At 36.3% G+C, this 26828-nt stretch overlaps 1 protein-coding gene across 1 annotated transcript in view; it reads right to left on the bottom strand.

The window, feature by feature from the left end:
• The window catches only part of LOC121382281 (A disintegrin and metalloproteinase with thrombospondin motifs 6-like), a 56382-nt gene extending 30492 nt beyond the window's left edge, over positions 1-25890 (bottom strand). The window contains exons 1-9 of the mRNA XM_041511851.1: positions 25541-25890; positions 21529-21752; positions 13958-14044; positions 11609-11750; positions 11056-11209; positions 7748-7844; positions 6579-6656; positions 4258-4406; positions 130-191 (exon numbers count right to left, since the gene is read on the bottom strand). Coding sequence (XP_041367785.1) covers positions 130-191; positions 4258-4406; positions 6579-6656; positions 7748-7844; positions 11056-11209; positions 11609-11750; positions 13958-14044; positions 21529-21752; positions 25541-25616 — 1069 coding nt within the window. The 5' untranslated portion in view covers positions 25617-25890. The remainder of the gene's footprint in view (positions 1-129; positions 192-4257; positions 4407-6578; positions 6657-7747; positions 7845-11055; positions 11210-11608; positions 11751-13957; positions 14045-21528; positions 21753-25540) is intronic.
• Positions 25891-26828: the final 938 nt, after the last annotated feature.

Here is a 26828-nt window from a genome sequence, read left to right as displayed (position 1 = left end):
AGAGAGAGAGAGAGAGAGAGAGAGAGAGAGAGAGAGAGAGAGAGAGAGAGAGAGAGAGAGAGAGAGAGAGAGAGAGAGAGAGAGAACTAAGAAGAGAGAGAGAGAAGATATATATATATATATACTAACCGAGTCTAGTTCTTGCTCTGGTGGTTCCATTGGTTCCGTTTACAATCCTGTACAAATCATACCTAAATGACACACAAGTTACACATAATTTACTAAAACCCGTGTACTCATGTATGTTAGTTAACAACTTCTACTTTGTACCTGTAAGTTATATAATAACATAAATGTGTTTATAAATTAAAATGAATATAACAGATTTCTAGTTAACCTTTTTATGGGGTAGGCAGTTGGGGATATTGTTTCGGTAGGGGTTTATTTTTATTTATTTGGACGGTGGGGGTTGGTGTTTCTTTCTTGTTGGGGGGAGGGAGTTATGTTTTGTTTGTTTTTATTTGCATTTGTTTTTTGTTATTTGCATTTGTTTGTTTTGTTGTTGTTGTTTTTGTTGTTTTTTTAATTCGTGTCCTTTTTTCTAGAATTGTTTGGATTGTTCAATGTATTGAATCATACTGTACTAAAATATACTCAACAGCAAAAGAAATGCAAGTTTTTTAAAGAGGCTAAAAATTAATTGAAAAGTTAGATTTTTCACCTGCATATAATGTAATGGGTGTATTTTGAAGCAAATCGTGCCTTGTAACAGTTTTCATTTCGTTTTGTTCGCATTTACGGTTGAAGCATATCATCAAAACATACCATAGAAAAATGTCATGGATTGTCAAGTAAGAGATTCTTGTGAAAATCAAAAAGCATGCTTTGTTCATGACACGATAGGGTATAAAAATACCCTTCTTTTTTTTCTTTTTTTAATTCATCAATATTTATGTCGTACGAATATGCCAAGACTTACCTCACAACAGCGGGAATAAGCAGTCGGACGCCTACAGGCAGGTGAACGCGTTAGTAATGTTGCCAATGCTTTTAACGTTAACATCACAACCACTTATCGTCTGCAAGATCGTTTTGTCACCACTAACAGTACTGCTGACCTTCCACGAAGTGGCCGTCCTTGTGTCACCACCCAACGACAGGACAGACATATTCATCGCTTGCATCTTCGCGATCCATTCTTTACAACCAATGAAACAGCTCGACAGACAATTGGAGTCCACAACCGACCCATCAGTGGTGACACAGTTAGACATAGACTCCATATAAACACTCTCAGTTGTCGTCGTCCTGCCCGTCGTCCCATTTTGACTCAGCAGCACCGACAGAACCGTTTACAGTGGGCCACATTTCACTGGAATTGGCGTTATCAGCAGTGGAGACATGTGATCTTTACAGATGACCGTCGGGTTTGTATATTCCATGCTGATGGAATAGTTCGAATATGGCGCAGACGTGGACATCGTTATGATGATCAGTGTGTGATGGAAAGAGATTCATGGGGTGGTCCAAGTGTTATGATATGGGCTGCAATTGGCCTGAATCAAAGACTTGGCCCAGTTGTCTTCCAGAATATTGGTCCGGGAAGGGGTAATGGTATTACAGCTCAGCGTTACATTGATCAGGCCCTTAGACCCTATATAGTGCCTTTTTTTGCTCGTCATCCGCAATACACGTTCCAGCATGATAACGCCAGACCACACACAGCTCGGGCTACGGTTCACTTCTTACAGCAGCATAACATCAGAATTTTGCCTTTGTCAGCCCTCAGTGCCGACTTAAATCCAATTGAACATTTATGGGACGAGCTGAAAAGAAGAATTGATCCAGTTCGTCCAAGACCAAGAAATGCAGCTCAGCTTCAGGCAATCATACTTCAGACCCTTCCACTTATCCATTCCATGTACAGAAGGTGTTTCGAAGTTGTGAATGCAAATGGTGGACATACACGATATTGATTATTGATTACTCTGTATGGGTTGTCTGCCCTTGTTATCATTTATGACTGATGCCTATTAACATTCCTTGAACTTTTGGCTTAAATAAAAATTTCATTAGTTTACATCAGTTTTGCACAATGCTATCTAAAAATAAATACCATTCGTATTGTTATTATAACTTGCGTTTCTTTTGCTGTTCAGTATATTTTAATTGTGATGGTGATGCATTTATTCATGAAAGGTTCCTTCATTCCTTTACAGTTTTCTTTGACGGTGACATTGAACTTGGTATATAGAGAATAATACATAAGTGGCCGTTAGATACTATTTATTTCACAACGAGTTGTTTTAAAATGTATCCAACGAGCGAAAGCGAGTTTGATACGTTTTTAAACAACGAGTTGTGAGACAAATGATATCTAACGGACACAAATGTATTATTCTATCTCTTACATATCCTCAAAAACCAGATTTTAAGCATCTTTTTCGACTAAAACTTATTTACAGCAGTTGCACTTGTAGCTAACTAAAGCAGTATCCTAAAGCTGTATCCTAACCGGCCGCGAGTGACACGAGCGATGCGAGCGATTATTTTAGAAATCATTGATTTCAATTGCCGCATCCTAACTGCACGCGCACGACGCGACAGATTTATATGTCGCGTCGCACGCGTGCGGTTAGGATACAGCTTTTTTTTAGAAACCATTTATTTCAATCGCCGTATCCTAAACGCATGCGTACGGCGCGACGGATAATTATGTCGCGTCGTTCGCGTGCGGTTAGGATGCGGCAATTGAAAGCAATGATTTCTAAAATAATCGCTCGCATCGCTCGATAATTATGTCGCGCCGTACGCGTGCGGTTAGGATGCGGCAATTGAAAGCAATGATTTCTAAAATAATCGCTCGCGCTCGCTCGATAATTATGTCGCGCCGTACGCGTGCGGTTAGGATGCGGCAATTGAAAGCAATGAATTCTAAAATAATCGCTCGCATCGCTCGATAATTATGTCGCGCCGTACGCGTGCGGTTAGGATGCGGCAATTGAAAGCAATGAATTCTAAAATAATCGCTCGCATCGCTCGATAATTATGTCGCGCCGTACGCGTGCGGTTAGGATGCGGCAATTGAAAGCAATGATTTCTAAAATAATCGCTCGCATCGCTCGATAATTATGTCGCGCCGTACGCGTGCGGTTAGGATGCGGCAATTGAAAGCAATGAATTCTAAAATAATCGCTCGCATCGCTCGATAATTATGTCGCGCCGTACGCGTGCGGTTAGGATGCGGCAATTGAAAGCAATGATTTCTAAAATAATCGCTCGCATCGCTCGCGGCCGGTTAGGATACAGCTTTAAGCACGACAATATTTATATCCTAACCAGACGCGACCATAACGACAGTCTTCTTTTTAAAATTGTTATCAACAGTTGAAACTGCCCAGTAAAAGTTGTTTGATTAGTTAATATATGTTTGTCGCTCGTGTCGCGCGACAAAAACAGAAACAATTCCTATCGGTATTTTGCCGCGCGCTCGACTACATCAATCTGTCGCGCCGTACGCGTGCGGTTAGGATACAGCAATTGAAATTAATAGTTTCTAAAAGAAAATCGCTCGCGTCGCACGCGTCTGGTTAGGATGCAGTTTTACGAGTCACAGACCCATGATTGTCAGGTTTACTATATGTCACAATGTAATCGATTTCCATCGCGCTAGTGTTTTATTGGACGTATGACACTGATGACCTGGTAATCACCTAGGAGCAGCCAGTCGTAAGTCTTGAAATTGTTAACACAGGTACGTGTGTAAACAAGTATGTGTAATCATAAATAACACATGGTATTCTCACGAACGGGTGTGTAAGAAAATGTATTGTTTGAATCTATCTTAGAAAATAAAATATCCTTTTTTTCCCGCGATGCTCTGCAAGGTCAGGTCATATAAATATCTGGTAATGGCATTTGCGTCAAAACGAAAAGTTTAAAGTTTGTTTTGTTTAACATTTGGTATTTTGACATATAGCCTCAGATAGGAAACCCCACTACATTTTTCCATTAGTAATATGGTATTTGTATATGCACCATCCCACAGACAGGATAACATAAACCACGGCCTTTGATCTATCAGTCGCGGTGCACTGGCTAGAACGAGAAATAGAGCAATGGGCCCACCGACGGGCATCTATCATACACATCGGATGATGTCAGTAACTGGAGGCATCAGTAATAATTATATGTGGTATATTAATTCGTCTTCCAACCATGGGCGGGGTTCGGGTTTCTATTATCTTCAGCGTTGGTGGTCATCCTCCATGCCTTAACCACCACACCACCACTCCTACATATACACTAAAACCTCACCTTGTAAACAGCATTACGTGATCATTATCTGGTAGTGACGTGTTAGCAACCCATGCTTTCAAGTTCTCCACCGTTGTAAGACTATTGACCTCACCGCCTGATGACGTCATATCAACATCGTTTTCGGTCCATGGAGATTGAGCTCGTGTCTGTTAATTGAGATTTAAAAAGGCAAAAAATAAAAAATGACCTTAAAGAGTTTCTATTTATGTCTCTGTTTTCATTTGATACATTTTGTTTTGGCTTCTTACAAATATTAAGACGACCAGAAACACATTGAATATATAGACACTGATATTCTAAACCCATATATGGGTGACAGTGTGATTAGTTAGTACCACTCGATGGAACGAGTCATGCGTGTACGCTGTATTGACGTATATACTGTAGTCAATATACACGAAAATATAACGTACGTACATGACTCGTTCCATCGAGTTATGGAATAAAGCAATTGTCATGACGTCATATAAATTGCGTCACATTGTTCGAAGGTTTCCATCTGTCTTGAAAAGTATTCCAGTAAAACAAAAATAGCACTCGGTGAAAAATCATAGGCTTTTTCTCCAAAAGATCTCAGCGAAGTCGATATAGCATTAGGTGACATGATTACAATTTAGTATGTGAAATCTGTGTGATTATAATAGTTTTTTCAAGATTTCTGTCTGGACAAAATGTGGGGGAAATCTAACGGTAAGTAGAGGTAGGTAAGTAATTTATCATAGGCAACAATGTGGTTCGAACTTTTGAGCGTTACGTAATTATTGAACGGTGGGATAGAAAGATGTGACGTTTCTACACGTCATGACATGCGTTGATTATGATATAATGCAATCTGGTATGTGGAATCTGTGTCATTGTAACGTTTTTTCCACGATTTCTGTCTTGGCGAAATGTGAGGAATATATATTGGGAATTAAAAGTAAGAGAGTAATTTATCGTAATTGTTAACAACGTGGTTCGCACTTTAAAGCGTCACGTAGTTGTTGAACGACGCCATATAGGCCCTATATTTAGAGAATAACTAACGAGCTACGAGTTACAACATTCATTCACGAGCAGCGAGTTGGTTATTCTCTTTATTAACTATTGTCAATTTTAACTGATTTTTAATGTAAATATTCTTATGCAGTCTATAACAAAGCCATCAGTCATTACGTTATATAGTATTACGCGCATTACATGATATAATGTAAGTGACGTCATAGCATAACGGAATTCATTTTACAGCTAAATGTTTAAAGTACAAAACAATACAACTGTATTTGCATTTGAAAATAATTATTTCTATATATTACTAAAGCCGCTGTTTATGAAAATATACCATTTCATATTTACGAAACAAATGAGTCCCATTTGTTTTTGTAAATCTTTGTAGATCGTATAACGTATGTGTAATCTGACTCATGAATGGAAACATATGAATTAAAGTGAAGTTCCGGCCATGGCAAGCAACCAACCAAACGTCATGATTTTTAAGCCAGCCAATCAGTGGCTGTAGAAACAATCTGCACACTGTGCAGAGATCGAAAAAAATATTACCCTGTATATTTGAGCCCATATGGGTAATAAAAATACTATCACCCCTCACCCTTTAAGTCAATCAGAAAAACATTGGGGATTAAGCTGCTCATTTCAGAGATAATGGGTAGCGTCTATGACCACCCTAGTTCCACACAAAATGTGAGTACTTGTTTTTAGAGATACCCCATACATGTTTCAGGCATACGGCTACTTGACAGTGGTACTAGATGAAATCAAATTACATACATTTTTTGCCAAGATAAAACTTTTTTTTTTACAACAAACACACTCACATTTATCACCAATGACAGGACTTGTGGTATTTAGTGCTGTATCAAAAGTTAAGTTTCCCTCGAACTTTGACCCAGTCGGGTGTTATTTGGTTTAGTACTACCGGCAGAACATGACGGCTGTGTTGTTCAGTGGATTGTTAGCACATGACAGTACTTCGTTGTAACAGTCACGACCTTGTCAAAATATTGCTTTGACTCTGTTTTGTGCAGAATTACGATTTTTGATGACGGTAACTGTGTTGTCGTGTGGTTTTGTATCGGGGAAAAAGTAGTTCCAGTTGTCAATAAGTAATTTGCATATTTAAATTGTGAATAACTTGATTTGCTTGACTGATGCTACGTTACTGTTATTGCATGCATACTTATGAGACATGATTATGATATAACGACATGAGTGTCTGTCATATGTAATACTGAATTTTCAACTTCTAGGAACAAGTAGTTTTTTTCACATTATGAAGTTGTATTTAACAGCTGTAATTCATTGTATATACAAATACACACCTCTGCTACAATGTAACCCGTCAGCCTAATGACCAGCCGTGCATCTAGATCAGTTATTCTCTTATAGCTAAGATTTACCTGAAGATAAAAGATAAAATAAATGATTAAACTGCGTCATCATTTTCAGATAGAAATAAATAAAGGATCACATGATATTATAGATTAAATTTAATTTATTACTAATATAGTGATGTCTGTATACCATACAAAGATTAATGTAGGACTGAATGTAACGGTGGTGTCGTGGTTAATCCATCAGACATAAGGCTGGTCGGTAGTGGGTTTGCAGCCCGGTACCGGTTTCCATCTAGAGCGCGTTTTAACAACTCAGTGGGTAGGTGTAACGTCACTACACTAACTCACTGTCCTGGACAGCCAGCCCAGATAACTGAGGTGTGTGCCCAGGACAGCGTGGTTCAAACTTAATTGGATATAAGCACGAAATTGAAATGAATGAATGAATTCCGGACACTATAGATGAGAGTTTGAGATACAATCACTCTGCTGTTACTGTTTATGTCAACTCAGTATATATAGACAGTAAGGTCTTAAACAGAACAATATTGTTATTCAACCTATTTCTGTTGTTACTGTTTATGTCAACTCAGTATATATAGACAGTAAGGTCTTAAACAGAACAATATTGTTATTCAACCTATTTGGAAAACACATTTGTCTTTCGTTCGTGCTTATATTCAGTGGGACCGGCCTCGGTGGCGTCGTGGTTAGGTCATCGGTCTACAGGCTGTTAGGTACTGGGTTCGGATCCCAGTCGAGGCATGGGATTTTTAATCCAGATACCAACTCCAAACCCTGAGTGAGTGCTCCGCAAGGCTCAATGGGTAGGTGTTAACCACTTGCGCCGACCAGTGATCCATAACTGGTTCAACAAAGGCCATGGTTTGTGCTATCCTGCCTGTGGGAAGCGCAAATAAAAGATCCCTTGCTGCTTGTCGTAAAAGAGTAGCCTATGTGGCGACAGCGGGTTTCCTCTAAAAAAAAAACAGTGTCAGAATGACCTTATGTTTGACGTCCAATAGCCGATGATAAGATAAAAAATCAATGTGCTCTAGTGGCGTCGTTAAATAAAACAAACTTTACTTTTTTATGTATTCAATGGGAACAGCATGCTTGATATTAAAAATAAAGCATGGTTTAGTTTAAAATACCCCGTTCATGATGTAGGCGAAATATTTCCGAATGTCTTGTAAAGCACTAACTCGTCTTGTTTCCACAGTTAATGTCGAATCTGTGTTATTATAGTGTCTGAAAATAAAATATGATATAAATGTTTTTGCAATAAAATTGATTTCCTCTGTTTAACTCACACCTGTCCCAGGACTGCGGGGCGTAGCCCAGTGGTAAAGTGTTCGCTTGATGCGCGGTTTGTCTGGGATCGACCCCCGTCGATGGGCCCATTGGAATATTTCTCGTTTCAGCCAGTGCACCACGACTGGTATATCAAAGGCCATGGTAAGTGCTATCTTGTCTGTGGTATGGTGCATATAAAAGATCCCATGCTACTAAGTGAAAACGTGGAGCGAGTTTTCTTTATAAGACTATATGTCAGAATGACAACTGTTTGACATTCGATAGCTGATGATTAATAAATGAATGAGCTCGAGTGGTGTCGTTAAACAAAACAAACATTTAGCTTTCTTTATGTAGTTTATCATTATGTTTAGTGTTTTAAGTATGCTTATAGTATGTCCACTTAAACTTGAAACGCGCTACTATGGGCACGAAACAGTTGTCTAGTATGGCACTGACAGATGTAAATTTCTTGCTATTTCGCATGTACAGAGATTAAAGGAATGCAGCTCTAAGACTATATGGCAGAATTATCAAATGTTTGACATCCAATAGCCGATGATTAATAAATCAATATGCTCTAGTGGTGTCGTCAAACAAAAACAAACTGTAACTGCCTTTGGAGGTCGACCTACTAAACTCCCAAATGAAAGGACAGGACAAAAATGACCGAATCGTGCCTTTTTTTTATAAAAGCATGAAACTTGGCACACACATACTAGACATCATAGAGAACATTTTAAAGATTGGAGGCATTCTGAATATGCCCTGTGGTGACCATGGTGACCATGTTCCAAGATATGCTCTGAAAATGTATTCGTTGGACTACAAAAGGATATAAAAACTAATATTTGGTAGCCCTTGTGACAATTAGGGGTAATTTTAGGTTCAAAACCATGAAACGTTTACCTAAAAAATAACATTCAATCAATTATGTACTTTTAAAGTGAGTCAGGTAATTAACAATATTTATCTTCAAAAACAATTTATATATCATTAGGGGACCCTAACAGATGAACAAAAACATGAGTATAGACTTAATGTACCCAGTCTGTAAAGGTTTATTAATGCGGCGTTCACACAGTGCCGATTATGGCTCCCGTTTGAGATCAGACAGCGCTACGACACGAAAAGTGAAAAAGTCGGATTACTATCGTCAATGATCTGGAATGTCCTATCATTGTCTGAACGCAATCGTATACATTCGCAACAGAGTCCTACGAATCGGGAATGGTCCGGAGAGGTCGGCCAAGCACTCCCGACAGTTAGGTGCGTCCCGTAACATTCGGGAAACTCAGCCGATTTTGTCTAGTCGGATTACAATCGTGACTATGTCGTGACAGATTCTGCTGTATCGGATCAAAATCGTAACAATGTCCTGTGTTGTCTGGACGGTGTCTGGACGGTGTCCTGTGGATCGGGACGCTGTCGTGATGAACGGGCATGATCTGGACTGTCACGTGACTAACGGTTTTCTAACGGATGTCTTCCGTCAGCGTCGGTTCATTGTCGGGTCACTGTTTGATCTCTGTCGGATCACATTCGGGAGAATTGGGATGCTGTCAGGACAGATTTGATAGTTTTTTACCATGCGAAAGATACAAATCGGATCAGAATCGGATTGAGAACTGGAGAATCGGGACGAATTCGGCTGGAAACGGCTGAATCGGGACGCTTCCTGAACAATATCTGATTGTTGTCGTGATTTTCCGCTACGAATCACAGGATCTTGATCAGACTTTTGACAAATTTTAATCGGGAATGGTCCTATCAAGGACGGCAGTAAAAATCCTGAATGTGTGACTGAAGCTTAAGGCCAAAAGGCCACACACCATTTTGCACAACAACCATCTCATACATGTCGGTACATATTTAAAGTTCATTGAGCATGGATATATGAGTATCTGGAGAAATATTATTGCTTGTTACCCTATTCCCTATGGAAATAGTTTCGCTGTAGATGTTACTGTACCACGGTTTACGTGTCGCATACAAGTTTGTCGCAATTTTAAAAACATATTGTGCCTTTAAACAGTGGAGAAAAAACACCCCCGCCTTTTGGACGTTTACACAGCGAATAATGCACAAGAACAACATATGCTGACATTACCGAGACTAGCGATAGGAGCTAAAACATATCGTGAATGGCGGTTAGAAGAATATTGATATAAACAAGCTATTATGAATGGTTACATAATAAATATATATACTAAAGAGATTTCGATAAATACAATAGCTATACTGGGACAGGCGAAGCTCTTTATGTTACGTCGAATCATTTATGTAAGGCGATTCTATCAATGTTAATATATATAGCGAAACAGTGTTACGCTAAACATATGTGCAATAATACTATTCAGTATAGAGTGTTTTACATGCAGGCCCTCATTGAAAGGAAACAAAAATGATTGTTTAACGGCACCCAGTACATTTTAACCTACTTGATGTCCAATATTTTATGGTTATTGGCCATTTGATATTAAAAAATATATATTTCTTTTATCCCGTCCAGAACACATTTTATTGCAAATATGTTTTAAACTAAAACAATGATATAAAGTGTGGGGGGCGCGCGCTCCCGTGTGTGTGCGTGCGTGCGCGTGTATGTGCGTGGTGTGTGTATATGTGTGTACGTGCGTGTGTGTATATGTGTGTGTGTGCGTGCGTGTTGTGTGTGTGTTGTGTGTGTGTGCGTGTGTGCAAACACACACACGGAGAGAGCACAAAATTGAACAGTACTAATCAGACTAAAAGTACAGTATAGTACACCATGGTAAAGTATAGTAATTAATAAAAAGTACAACAGAGTACAGTCCTGAACAAACGTATACAGTACAGAGCAGAACGTTGTAAATGTACAGTACAAGGTAGCGATTAACAGTACAGTGCAGAAACATATACTACAATAGATTCTGATAATAGCGAATAGAACAATAGAATTACAGTAGTGCAGGACAGTAGAACTGAGGACGGTCCTAAACAGTAAGTATATTACAAAACCGCACAGCACAGAACAGCACAACACAGCACAGTACAGCGCAGCGCAGCACAGCACAGCACAGATTATTGTATAATGCGATACAAACAGAACAACACAGTGCAGTACAGACATCATTTAGTACACAAAGACCATTCGCAGATAATTAAACATAAACAATGTACTTACCTTTGGTAAATTGAGTAGTCAACCACAGTTAGGACATCGATATAGTACTCTGTTGTCTCTCGTGTCTGTCGTACATGTGTGGAAGGATTTAGTAGAAATATGTCTTCATAGTCAGACTCCGTAACAGTATTTGAAATAATTTCCTCCAATGGACCTGAAACATAGATGTTTTGGAAATTATTATATATTGTTTATTAATTTGTACACAAGTTATGCACACAAATGAAGAAACCAACAAGTCAATGTTGCCTTTGCTTTTTAAAATATAATTTTACACAATGATATTTAGATCGATAGTACAAACCTAACATTAATATGCTTAAGATATAAGAAGAACTGTAACCAAATAGACGGTGATTAGATGAAAAAAACAAAATAATAATAATAATAATAATAATAATAATAATAATCATCATTTAAAGTGCTATTATAAGACGATCTGTAATAACGATAACAAGATGACAAAATATTGTTTTTAAAATTTATATTCCGGAAAAGAAAATGTATGATTTCGTTTGGAAAAAAAAACCTCACAACAAAATAAATAACATACGGGCTTCTATGTAATCATCCTCAATAGGAACAACTGGCTCTTCTTCTAGAATATATTCTTCTTGGTCACGTGGTGTCCCTCTACGGTCACGTGATTTGGGTTCTAGTTTAAACTCCTTGCCGTGTAAAGATAGAATCCCTCTCTAGAACAAAAAGAAATATTTGTTTTAGCACATCGGCATATCGTTCATGTTACCTTGGGAACAATACGAGAGAGAGAGAGAGAGAGAGAGAGAGAGAGAGAGAGAGAGAGAGAGAGAGAGAGAGAGAGAGAGAGAGAGAGAGAGAGAGAGAGAGAGAGAGAGGAATAGAGGATTCGTCACGAGTATTTTTTAATATAAAAAATATCAACCGAGGCTCTGCCGAGACAAATACCGATTAACTAGACGAGGTTGATATTTTAATTATTAAAAAACACGGGTAGCGAATTCTATTTATCATATAACACTTCTAAAATAACATTTTAATTCAAAATAAATCGCAGTACTAAAGTCGCCGCCATCGGTAATATGAGGTCATCACGATTACTCGTTCCAGCCAGTGCACCACGACTAGTATATCAAAGGTCGTGGTATGTAATACCCTGTCTGTGGGATGGTGCATATAAAAGATCCCTTGCTGCTAATCGAAAAGAGTAGCCCATGAAGCGGCGACAACGGGTTTCCTCACTCAATATCTGTGTGGTCCTTAACTATATGTCTGACGCCATATAACCGTAAATAAAATGTGTTGGGTGCGTCGTTAAATAAAACATGTCCTTCCTTTATCACGATTAGTACAAATTAGTTTGACGTCACGCATTTTAACTAAATATTTGAAAACGTTACGCTCAGGTATACAGATCTTGCTGGCATGTAAGCAAATGACCCATCCACAGCAACGCATTACCTAGAGACCTTGCAAATTTGCATAACATTATTAACCGGGTTAATACATTAAATTATCACATGGGTTTATGACATGGATATCATGGTTAAGTTATAGGATAAATATATATATATGTCGGTGCCCCATCCCCCCCCACCCCCCACCCACCCCCCACCCCACCCCCTTATGACAATGAACTAAATGACAAATATCACGTTGAAAGAAAACAAAATCGATTTTCTCATGGAAATATTTTTAACGGCAGTTTATAAGACGATGGACATATTGACCACCTTTTCAAATAAACAACGTAAATTAAATTTCACTTAGCTTTTGGCGTTGTATTGTTTTACTTATAACTACGGGAAAATGTAGCGAGTTTATAAAATGTTTGACATCCAATAGCCAATGATTAATTAATCAATGTGCTCCAGTTGTGTCGTTAAACAAACAAACTTCTTGTTTTATTTACAGTTTTGAATATATTGTTATTTTATCAATATTTGACATATTGGCATAACGTTTTCACTGATGATGGCAAATATCCATATAGTAATGGGTGTGGAAGATCAAAATTACTGTATAGATATAAAATGAATCTGAACGACAAAAACGTAATACGTGATCAAGACCGTATCTCTACAAACTGGTTATTCATGTATGCATGTACCTTAGTTTGACACCCAATAACCGATGTATTGTTCGTGCTGGAGTGGCGTCAAACATTCATTCATTCGTTTAGTCTGCACAATGGGCATTTGTCAAACTAGTGGTTGATTCCATGAATCTCTATCTAGTGCCTCGTCTATAGGACGGCAGCCACTCCCGAGAAGATCCTTTACTTGATAATCCATCCGTATATAACAGTATGAAACCTGACTTAATTCACCAGGCAGGATGCCCATTTCATATAAAGACATATTGGATAAAGACAACGTGTGTACAACCTGGTAAATAAGACAGTAATATGCTGTAATGTGGGGGAAATTGTACTTTTCGCAAAATGCATATGTTATGAAATCAGAGCTGTCGACTTTTAAATTCCATTAAGTTACCAGGGTATTTATTTTTACTTATCACATTGGAAGATATCTGATGATGTTTGCTGTTGCATGGTGGTGAAAGTCAATAAACGTACCCATCTTATTTTATTTTGTTTGACATTCTTAGAAATAAGTTAATTGTTGTCTCTTCTGCATTATATGCTATAACTTTACCAAATGGCATTTAATGCATCAGTTAGGATAACTAATGGATTGTTTTTTAATCAGCCGAATGTAGATAAAAAAAGAAAAGCACCCAAACTGATCAATTAAACCCGTATATGCTTTAACTTGAGAACATTATCTAATTACTGAAATAAATACTGTTACCTTGTAGCACTGGTGTATTTCCGAATTTGATATGTTTCAAATATTAAAATAGTTTAATGCTGTTAATGACCCCGACCCCGACCCCTCATAATTATTGAATTTGACCTTACCAACTGAAGGTGTCTGTTGTTGTCTTCACCGAAACAAGACACGGTCATCGCCGCGTCACGCGACTCGTCTTGAAACTGAGCTTCACGCTGCAAAACACAACTCTTACTAAACTTTTTGTTGGCAAAAATACTAATTAATTAATTGTTAATTAATGCATTTACTTTTGGCATGTAGACAAAATAAGATATAATCATATGCAGACTTTGATGGATGGATGGTCGGGCAGACAGATGTATGCATACATGCACGTACGTACGGGAATGTACATGTATACATGTATGTCTGTCTGTGTGTGTGTGTGTGTGTGTGTGTGGTATGCATGTGTGTGTGTGTGTGTGTGTGTGTGTGTGTGTGTGTGTGCGATAACTGTCCATATACTAAAATACAGATGCTAAATATATTTTAATTAATGCATGCCGATGATATGGTACTTTTATCAGTAATGCCACAAGGCTACAAACATTGCTCACTTCACTACTACATTATACCTTAAAGTGGGATTTAACGGATAATACGGATAAAACAAAGATTGTTATATTTCGAAACGGAGGGAAAATACGAAATAATGAGTGTGGTTTTACAACGGGAATCAATTAGAAGTTGTTAATGAGTTTAATTATCTTGGTTTATTGGTTTTCTATAATGGTAAGTTTAATCGCCATAAATCCCCCATGGCCTTTTTTCAAATAATGACACTTAACTGCCAGGGACTAGGAGATCCGGAAAAAAGACGTATTAAATTATATAAAATGCAATAATTTTAATATTTATTGTTTGCAAGATACATATTTTTCGAAGGAATTATAGCCGTATATCCGAACCCAGTGGGGATACATATGCCTTTTCAACTCATATTCACCAAACGCTAGAGGAATAGCTATTTTGTTTAATAATACCTTTGAATATAGCATACACAAAACTAAATCAGATGGCTCTGGAAATTTCTTAATTTTAGATATTACAATAGATGAAGAAAGAATAACATTAGTAAATTGATATGGTCCGAATTCAGACAATCCCGATTTATTTCAGTCTATATTGCAGATTTTGACAATGTGTGACGGAACATGCTCTTAATTTTGTTTTCGCCTGTGGCGATATTAATTGTGTTAGAGGGCCGTGTGCAGTTTCATTGCACTTAGCCCAGATGGGCAACTTGTTACGTAATACTTCTGCGCGACGGTCCTCGAGCTATACTTTCTAATACACACCCAGCCAGGTGCGGAGGCCATGTGGCGAGTAGTTACGTAATACCTCCGCGAGTGCGGTTTTTACAACCGTGATTTGGCTACGATGGCGACAGCCAATCTGACGATCAGAGAAAAATATACCGACTCTGGAAGAGGTGGACTATCAGATGATAGGTGAGGTACCGCGTTGTACCCCCAGGCGATATTCGCTGTCTCTGAGAGTTTTGAATAAATAGCTAAGGTTTAGAGATATCTAGGACAACCATAGGAAGGTATCCCGGGGGAACGTTGTCCGTCCGGACTTTGGTAAATATATTATTTCTGCTCTGTTGTATAACCTTGATGTGATTGATGTGACTTTAAATATTTTAATACTGTATTATACCAATATTCTTTAGACCGTGTCTTCGGTCATCTGACGAAGTAAATCGTAGACTTTTTGTTCTAACATTATACGAGTATTTGGTAATATAAAGCTTAGCCAGTCATCCTAGAAGACCTAGGTAAACTGTAGGTTATTGTCTTTATTGTGATAGGTACCAGTATTAATTCTGTGTTACAGGGTTACTGAATGAGTAGTTAGGGTTAATTAAAAATTAACCAGTTAGGAATAGAGCTGTAATTCCTTTATTAATTAAGTTCCCCTGGAAGCGTTTCTCAATTATCACACGTGTGGGTGTTGTGTCACGGTGAAGTGATCAGCATATTGTGTAAACTAGACACCTAGAGATTAACTAATTAAGTGATCAGTTCTGGGTTGTTATTATTGTTGTTATTAATTAACTACTGCGGCAGTACATTTGTCAGCGTATGTTAATACAGATTCCCAAGTGTATTGTGTTTTGTTGTGTTTTCTAGTGAACTAAACGTGCTATATTACATATACTTTATATAAGATCGTATCTCTGATCATACCTAGAGACGAGCCACAGCGGGTAATACTGCCTGTTACAGAGAGATCTAATAGATATACAGTTAGGAGAGATATTTGGACAATCGTGTTTTATTCAGTTACGGGTATTATAGAATCCCCGTGACACAATGATAAATATATAATATGTGGTGATTTTAATTTAGTATTAAATCAACATTTAGATACAAAATATTATCCAAAAGCTCAACAAAACATCATTGAAAATATGGAATGGTTTGATTTAAAAGACCCATTTTAGAGATACACATGGCGGGGAAAAAAACATCGCTCAAACAAGCTAGACTAGATTTATTTTCTTATAGAAAATAATTTAATGCCTGCTGTAAAGAAAGTAATAATTGAGAATAGTTATCGTTCAGATCACGCCGGAGTAGTTTAATTTTAAAATTTAATCAAATAAAAAGGATAATGGACTGTGGAAGTTTAACAATTCATTTCTAACACATAAAGAGTATGTTAAGACAATAAAATAATTAATAGAAAATATTAAACATCAATATGCTGTACCTGTATATAATAATTTAAATTTAAAATCGATTCCAATAGAACAAATACAATTTATAATAAATGACCAGCTGTTTTTTTTTAAACATTACTGATAGAAATAAGTTGCAAGACAATAGCGTTTTCCTCGTTCAAAAATAAAAAAAAATAATGAATTAGAAAAACTACTTTGTGCTGAAATTAAAACATTAGAAGAAAGTGAAAATATTGATGTAGAAGCAATTGAAAAATATGAACTAACAAAACTAAGAAAAGAAAAACTGAAGGGTAGCTATATCAGATCAAGGACAAAATGGATAGAAGAAGGGGAAAAACCATCAAAGTTCTTTTGTAACTTAGAATCTAGAAATAATTTAGTAAATTAATATGAACTATAAAATTAGATAATGGAGAGGTAATCGATGACCAACAAAAAATATTAAAAGAAACCAAATCATTTTACCAAAAGCTTTATTCTGCACCTGTTGGGCAAAATAATGCTAATCTAATGAACAAAATTGGTAATTATAAATTTAATAAATTAAGTAATGAAGAAGCAGACGAATTAGAAGGAGAAATAAAATATTCTCAAGTAGTAGCTTTTTAAAGGGAATGAAAATGACAAAGGTCCTGGGTCTGGGGTTTTTTTTCCGCAGAGTTCTTCATTTATTTTATTTTTTTGACTGACATTGGATATTTTATAGTTAGATCCATTGATTATAGCTATTCTGTCAAAGAAATGTCTCATGTCCAAAAATTAGGCATAAATACTTGCACCCCTAAAGAAAACAAACCTAAGGAATTTCTTAAAAACTGGAGACCTTTAACTTTGTTAAACTGTACTTATAAAATGGCTTCTGGGTGTATAGCTAACAGAATAAAGCAAGTACTAGATAAAATTATAAACAAAGACCAAACTGGCTTCCTTAAAGGAAGATATATTGGGAAAAATGTAAGACTAATATACGACATTATGTATTACACTGAAACACATAACATACCGGGATTGCTGTTACTAGTAGATTTTGAAGAAGTATTCGACTCAGTATCATGGTCTTTTATAAATAAAGCACTAGACATATTTAACTTTAAAACTTCTATTAAAGATTGGATCAAAACTTTATATAATTATTCTTTATCTCGGGTAATACAAAATGGTTTTTTGTCGGAACCATTTCATTTAGAAAGAGGATCAAGACAAGGGGACCTATTGTCGCCATATATGTTTATTATATGCGCTGAAATTCTAGCAATTCTTGTTAGAAATTGTACATAAATTAAAGGTATAACTATAGATAGAGAAGACTATTTAATATCCCAATATGCGGATGATACCAGTTTCATTCTTGGTGGATCACCAGAGTCCCTTCATAGTACGCTAAGAGTTCTAGATAACTTTATTCATATTTCAGGCTTACAAATAAATTATTCAAAATCAAGCGCTAGCTGGATAGGTAAAAAAACGTTTTCTAAAAACGTTTTTCACCATGCTAGATGGAAACTAGACTGGGGGCAACTACTTGGAATTAAATTCCCAGTCATCTTAGAACATATCGGTGAACTCAATTATGACCCTAAACTATTGGAAATGCAAAGGTTAATAAAAACAAATATGGTCAGTGAGCAAATTAACTGTTTTAGGCGAGTCACGGTTCTAAAAGCCTTTGTAATACCGAAGTTAACACACATTTTAATGGTATTACCAAACCCAAACAAGAACGTAATAAAACATCTGAATACATTATTTTTTTAATTCATTTAGGAGAATAAACCAGAAAAGATAAAATGAACTTTAATAACACAAGACTACAAAAATGGTGGTATAAAAATAATAAATATAGATAATTTTCTTATAGCTTTAAAATGTGTATGGGTTCGAAGATTGTTTTCAGAAAACTCAAAATGGATAATGCAATTTAAATCAGTTACAGATATATCCACAAAGGATCTAATCTTATATGGGGATAATTGTTTTTGTTCGTAAAATATTGCATATGAAAAAATATGTTTTGGAAAGATACTCTGGAAAGTTGGGCAGAAATACAAGAAAAACAAAATCCGAATAATGTAGAAAACATACTTGGAAAAAATATATGGCTTAACAGTAAAATATTAATAGATCATAAACCATTTCTAGTAAAAGCATTATTTTTATAAACGATTTAGTAGACGAAAATGAAATTTTTAAAATATATGACCATTTTGTTGAAAAAATACCATGTAACTACAAATTTTATCAACTATGCATCATTAACAAATGCTGTCAAATCATTTATATATAAATTAGATCAGTTAAAAGACGATCATTTTAACACAGTGAAAAATCATATATACCCTTTAAAACTGCAACTATTATTAAAAAGTAAAAACGTGTGCAGAGATATGTATGATATTTTAAACTTTCAGTATGTAAAGCCAAAAGCACACATAACATTTTTATATAGTAATGAAGGCTTCTTATTTGAACAAACTGATTGGGGAAAATATTATGTTTTACCATTTCGATGTATGAAAGATTCTAGCCTTCGATGGTTTCAGTATAGATTAACGCAAAACAAATTAGCTACTAATACTTTTCTATACAAGATTAACTACACTGATTCTGATATATGTAGCTTCTGTAATAATTTTCCTGAAACAATACATTTATTTTTCAATTGCGATAAGGTACACACTTTATGGGAAGCAGTAACAGATTGGATATTTACTCGAACAGGAACTATAATTCATTTTAATAAAATTATTATAATGTTTGGTTTGGTAAAGAATAATAAATGCGATTTTATAAACTGGTTAATAATTAATATAAAATATTATATATACATGTACAGTATGAAAATGCAAAAGAAATATTTAAGTATTAATGCTGTGAATGGCATACAGCAACAGAAATTTGAAATAAAAACGTATATTGTTTTCAAAACTTGTAAATACGATGTATTTAATAATGAATGGGCAACGTGGCAAACACTATTTTTATTCAGACTTAAAGATAATATAGACATGGGAACAACTTGTTTCGAAACAAAATTCAGACTACATTTCAGAACTAATATAACATTTTTAATTTAATCTCTTCTAGTACATGTGGGTACATGTGTGAATATATGTACATGTATAATATATATGTGTATGCATTTATGTATGTGGGAATCTCTATGAATATACTGTCATATATGCGCAATTATGCACGAAGTAACTGTGTTCCTTCTTTTGTTCCTTATTTCTTTTCTTCTTTTTTTTCTTCTTCTTTTTTTTCTCTCTCTTTCTTTCTTTTCAATTTATGTCAGTGTCATAGAGTAGTTTAAAGAATATTTCTTCATACCAGATATGTCTATGTAATTACCTGTATATGTTGTTACTAATATATATGTTGTGTATTGTAGCGATTTAGGGCCCCAACCCTCTATTCTTCTGGGACAATAAAACAATTTATATAAAAAAAAAGTTTAACCGCTTACAGAAAAACATCGCAGAACAATGTCGAAAAGTATAACATTATTAAAACAATGTTATCTATATTCGATACATATGAAATGGGGATTTATTAAAGTTAAGAATATAGAGAAATTACATGTACAGTTCTGTAAAAATATAAAATAATAATAGGAGTACGTAAAGGCACGTGTAACGATTTTATATATAGTGAACTAGGGCGCTCTCCGATGTAAATAGTGAGGAAATTTTAAAGAAAATTAAATTTTGGATTAAGTTATGTAATACAAATAAATGTATTTTTCGGGCTCTTTATGTAGAAATGCAACAATATGAAGACAGCTGGTTAACGAATATCAGACAGGAACTCAGCAGGATTGGCTTAAGTTATATTTGGAATTTAGAAAAGTTAGATAATTATATTTTTACCATAATATAAGAAAGATTACGGGATGTATTTATGCACGCAGCAGGGATGCTATAACCGAATAAAAACAACATCAAAAGGAAGTCTTTACCAATATTTATTAAACGAATTTAAGTTACAAACCTATTTGAAAACAACCTATAGCAATGTTTTATTTAAACGAATTAGCAAAGATTAGAATATGTGTTCATAAGTTAAATATAGAATTTGCTATATATAAAAATGTTGAAAAAAACACAGACTATGCACACTTTGTAATTCCAATGAAATCGAAGATGAATTCCATTTTATACTGCAATGTCACCGATATAATGATCTGAGACAAATATTTATTAAATGGTACTATGACAGACGACCTAGAATGTTTAAGCTAATCCAACTACTAACTACTGGAAACATTAAAGAGCTCAATAACCCTGGGAAATATTTAATTCGAGCAAATAATTTAAGAAATAATTTGATTTAATCTAGTTTTATATTGTAGTTATATTTGTACTGTATTTGTGACATTTACCATATAATATGAAAATCACTCCCCACCATTATACTGTACATATTGTATATAGACATGTATTTATTATGTATGCTGATGTGTTGTAAAACTTAAGTCAATAAATAAACTTGTAACTTGTGTATATGGGGAAGGGATGTAGCCCAATGGTAAAGCGCTCGCTTCATGCGCGGTTGGTTATCATCAAATAGCTGATGATTAAAAAAATCAGTGTGCTTTAGTGTATATATGTGTATTCGTGCGCGATGTATAGATTCATAAAACCGACATAACAGTAAATTGTTAGTCCAGTATGATCGTCTAACGAAGTACATAAATATACATGTACTTCCATTTTAATTTACGTTAAGCATATAATATACTTGTACTTGTTTATCTAACTGTTTTCCTAGTAACATCATCACTATAGGTACGGTTGATAGTAACATATGTTTTTGCAATCAAATATACTTTTCCAATACATTATTTTCACGAGAGAGGGTACACCAATATAATTTATTTTACTTATTTCAATATTATTGTCGACATTCTGAATATTTTGCTTTCAATGAGTAATTTCACAACCATTTCACAATGTTAAACTATCAGACCTGGTTATCAATCAGCAGTTCCTTGACAACCGTTTTCCTCTTCTCCGTCCCGACCTCTCTGAACACAAACAGTGGAGCATTGGAATCGACGTCATCGTTTCGGGTCAGTTCGAGAGACACAGTTTCGTTGTCCAGACGTACGGACACACCGACTCTTCTTGGAAGACGACAGCCTCTGCTTTCTGTGATACTCTGTTTGGAGACATGGACATATGCGATGTCCGCTGAAAGAAAAAAGAGAACTTGAACATCATCATAATTTTTGTACACTAAGTCGAATCTAGGTGTCCGGAGAGCAAATTGTTAACAAAGGGTGATATCTTAAAACAGTTTACACTAGTATGTAATTTCCTGTACAGTTAAGCACATATTACGGCCTTTGACTGGCTGGAGAGGGAAAGCCAATATTTGAATGGGATAAAAATTGAAAACGAGTTACATACGCTTTTAAACAATTGGTATCTCATGGACACGAGTGTCGTATTTTGCTTCTAAGGCCTAGCTCAGGTCGACCTTGCGATTATACAAATCAGTCTCCGACGGTCAGGATCAGAATTGATTTTACATACACGCCACGAATGGTGGAAATCGCATGACGGTCGTGCGACGTGTACAAGTTTCACACGGAAAATCGCAAATACGCTCAGGTCCAGTGCCGGATTTATAAGAGGGCAAAGTGGGCAATTACCCCCCTACCCCCAACCCCCCCAACCCCCCCCCCCCCTTCAATTCAACATCCACAGACTTCCTTTATAAAAAAAATATAATCATTATAAAATTAGTTTTTTTTTTTTTTTTTGTCATGTAATTTAATTTTTATGTTGAGGGGCCCCCGAACCTGAAGTGCCCCCCAAGGTCTAAATCCGGCCCTGCTCAGGTCACCTTTGATAAATAGGATCATCGAGTTTAAATGCTGAATCAAACTGAAAATGTCAAATTTTATCGGTACATATACTCAAAGGCAAAAGTTATTGTGACATGGATTGTTTGCAGTAATAAATGTGTGAATGGATTTATGAATGTAAACCAGAGAAAATGTGCACGAAACAGCTCAAAGAAATGCAACCAAGCAGTTGTTACAACGATTGCATGCTTTGTGCAAGAAACATGGAATATTCGGGAGAAATACTATCCAGTGTTCACCATAAAAGGCCAGACATTCGGTAGCAATTCATTGCCACTTTGTGCAGCCTTCAGAAGTCCAGAAGTCAGAAAAAACACCATTAGTGAACTGTTTGATGCAATTTTTGCCATGCCACGCCTCAGTGAAAATGACAGATGGCGAGTCATAGGGATGCTTGAATCTGGGACCTCGCAGCGTGACGTCGCACGTCAATTCAGCATCCACAGAAACACCATATGGCACTTATGGCAACGATATCAACAAAACAACCAGGTCAGGGACCGTCCCCGTAGCAGCCGACCACCCGTGAAAACCCCTCGCCAAGACACATGGATCCGAACCACGTATCTGCGAAACAGGTTCCAGCCAGCAACCATCACAGCCCGTACCATCCCTTTCTCCAGCGTTTAGTGGCCTCAATGACATGACGGTGCCAGGCCTGTATCAATGCTCAAGGTGGACACACTCGTTACTGACTGTGGCTCATTTGCATATGGCAGGTGCGCCCTTTTCATGGACCATTGCTCGTTTGTTTCCATACCTTCGGACATTTCTCTTTCCATGTTATAACGTTTCATACACGGCTGTAAAAACGTGTCATCAATTATCTTTGTCTTTTGTGAGTCACAATAACTTTTGCCTTTTAGTATATTAACTTTATTAATTTTTAATGCATACCTTTCCAAGCCATTAACTATCATACATTTGGAGGGGGTGGGGGTAATCCTCCACATACATAAACCATCCATATAACTAAATTGTTTAGCATATACATTATACTACCATCAACCATACCTCCACCCACATAGAAACAACCTAGATTCAGCAATTCATTTAGTAAACATTATCTTTTTCGAGAAGCATTGATATGTGATATTAAATTAATTATATAAATATATTTTTAAATATTAACTTCTTTACGAAATTGTTTTAATGTTTGTTTACAACTATCATACAATATATGTATCCATCAGTTTTGTTTATAACATATTTCTCCCATATAAATAATAGTGGAGACATATTTTGTGTTAGATGTTAAAGGTAATACTTATATTTTAAATAATTATTTTTTATTATTATTCCAGGTTAATAAGAGGTCTATAAAGTACCTAAAGAACAATATATTGTTTTGACTACATACATTATTGGTCATAGGTAGAAAATTAAAAACAAAATACTTGAGAAATTAATAGTTTATTTCTAAATGGAAAATACAGGTAGACCATAACGACAGACTCCATTTTGAAATTGTTATTGACAGTTGAAACCGCCACGTAAAATGTGTCCGATTGGTTAATATATGTTTGTCGCTGTGTCGCGCGAGAAAAATAGAAACAATTCCTATATTGGTATTGTGTCGCGCGCTCGACTACATCAATCTGTCGCGCCGTACGCGTGCGGTTAATCAGTGATTTCTCCTAACCGGACGCGAATGATGCGAGCGATTATTTTAGAAATCATTAATTTCAATCGCCGTATCCTAACTGCACGCGTATGATGCGACATATTTATCTGTCGCGCCGTACGCGTGCGGTTAGGATACTGCGATTGAAATAAATAATTTCTAAAATAATCGCTCGCATCGCTCGCATCGCTCGCGTCCGGTCGGCGACTGTTCTCTGTACTCGCAAGGTCAATCTTAGCTAGGCTTTACATACCCTAAAAAGCCAGGTTTAAACGTAATGTGAACGTCCTGTCCAACTAAAATTCACTTAAAGCTCGGTACAGACAACCAACTATCACGACGGAGTTAACTAATTCGGCAGTAATTTCTCCAACTCCCGACTTCCCGGATATCAAAATTTGAACATGTATGGAAAGTTTCATTTTAAAACATGTGTTCAGGTATATGAACGAATTTGGGGCTTTGCTGGTAGCACGTCATTTTAAAGTTGTTTAAAGAGGGCATTTTAACATCATTAAAATTGTGACTTAGTTCGTCTGAATTTATTGTAATATGTTCTAAAGAAATAGAAAAGACCACTTAATATTGTCACAAATACAAATACTAAAAGAAAATGTTTCGCCTAAAGCCATTTTTGCCAAGATTGATATCTAAACTGTACAGTATTATGTTGATGTTTTCCTTAGGTGGATATGCGGGGCAACTGGGTTTGTGGTGCCTGAGTGTATGCAGCAGGACTTAAGTTGTAATGATAGAAGAAGACACTCACATGCGGTAATTAAATGAGAGAGGGGAAGGAGGGCGACAGAAAGGAAATCAAAGAGAAGAAAGATATAAGAAAGAGAGAAAGATGGTGAGAAAGAACGAAAGTCAAAGTAAAGTTTGTTTTATTTAACGACGCCACTAGAGCACATTGATTTTTAATCTTATCATCGGCTATTGGACGTCAAACATATGGTCATTCTGACACTGTTTTTAGAGGAAACCCGCTGTCGCCACATAGGCTACTCTTCTTTACGACAGGCAGCAAGGGATCTTTTATTTGCGCTTCCCACAGGCAGGATAGCACAAACCATGGCCTTTGTTGAACCAGTTATGGATCACTGGTCGGTGCAAGTGGTTTTACACCTACCCATTGAGCCTTGCGGAGCACTCACTCGGGGTTTGGAGTCGGTATCTGGATTAAAAATCCCATGCCTCGACTGGGATCCGAACCCAGTACCTACCAGCCTGTAGACCGATGGCCTGCCACGACGCCACCGAGGCCGGTAAAAACGAAAGTCAAAGACAGATTGTGAGAAAGAAAGAAATCGCGAAAAAACAGTAAAGAACGAGAACAAGAAATAGAGGACAAGACAGAAAAAAATATCATTAGACAAACGAATGAAAAGACAGGTGTGAATTAAAAATATACAGAAAAGATCAAGAACGAAACTAAAACAGATTCTAGTTCATTATTAGGTACAGTTTGTTTCTATACTTACCAGGCGTGTATGCTATCAGCTGACATAAAAATATCGTCACAAGAATAAAACCATGTTCGCGCGGAGAACCACACATGATCGTGTTCAGGCCACAAACTGTTTATTGAATAACGATACCCCGGTTATTATGAATATGTCTACGTGAAAAAAAAAAAATAATAAAAAAAAAAAATATATATATATATATGTCTACGTGAGTAACAGGAAAAAAGTCCCGGGTATTATCTTCACTCGTTTATTTCGCAATCATATCGGGTATGATCCTTTTTGCTTTATATTCGTATTCAATCATTTTATCGCTGGCACTTTCATTCTGACACAAATCTCTGTGTCTGTCTGTCTGTCTGTCTGTCTCTGTCTCTCTCTCTCTCTCTCTCTCTCTCTCTCTCTCTCTCTCTCTCTCTCTCTCTCTCTCTCTCTACTAAATTATATATAAAATAGTAATCTGTCTGGCGGCAAAGAAAACCACAAAGTCAGGTTTTGAAAACGGACACATAGTGCGAGGGTACAAGCAGGGTGGATGCAATAAAAGATAGGTCTACACGTGTGTCTTTTGCGAAACACTGAATCAAGAATCATGTTGTTGTTTTTTCCTTTCAGATATACCTTTATCAAAGCTATCTGTGTATTTAGTGTACATACTAACAATTGTGTCCCAGGCGAACTACAGCCAAGCATCCCCCAAAACAAATAATTTAATAATGGTTCATTTATGTTTTTCGAAAATATCGACTACTATAATTCAGTTCATACGACATAAGAGCACTCAGTTGTATAATACTAGTACAACTGTTTTCCCAGATTAACATAAATTCCCCTGGTTCCAGTCGATGCCCATGCCAGAGTCTGGGCCCATGGTGGACAAGCTTGAACCTTGAATGGATACGTCAAAATTGTTTAGTTTAGTTTAGTTCCCAGGTTCCCACGTTTCGAGTTTCCATTTCCATTTGAGTAGATCACCTGTGATAGAACCTTTTAAACGTCTGTGTTTACTTCAATATGGAGTTCAAACCGGTGACGCAATATATGTATTAATATGCACTTTATACAGATAATGACTGACAATAAATTACATTATTATATAATGGAAAATTGTCTTTTAAGTAGTATTCCACGGCGGCGGTACCATACAATATCGGTATCTCAATGTGTGCAGTGAAGTATAACATACATGTGAAAAGCGTAAAATTAGAGTGCAGAATAAAAGGACCACGAAGCTCTGGGTCATTGTACACCTCGATGATATCGACCTGGGTCATTGTACACCTCGAGGATGTCGACCTGGGTC

Source organism: Gigantopelta aegis, chromosome 9 (genome assembly GCF_016097555.1).
Source record: "Gigantopelta aegis isolate Gae_Host chromosome 9, Gae_host_genome, whole genome shotgun sequence".
Lineage (NCBI taxonomy): Eukaryota > Metazoa > Mollusca > Gastropoda > Neomphalida > Peltospiridae > Gigantopelta > Gigantopelta aegis.
The sequence above is the reverse complement of the archived record's forward strand: the minus strand, read 5'-3'. Positions and strand labels throughout refer to the sequence as shown.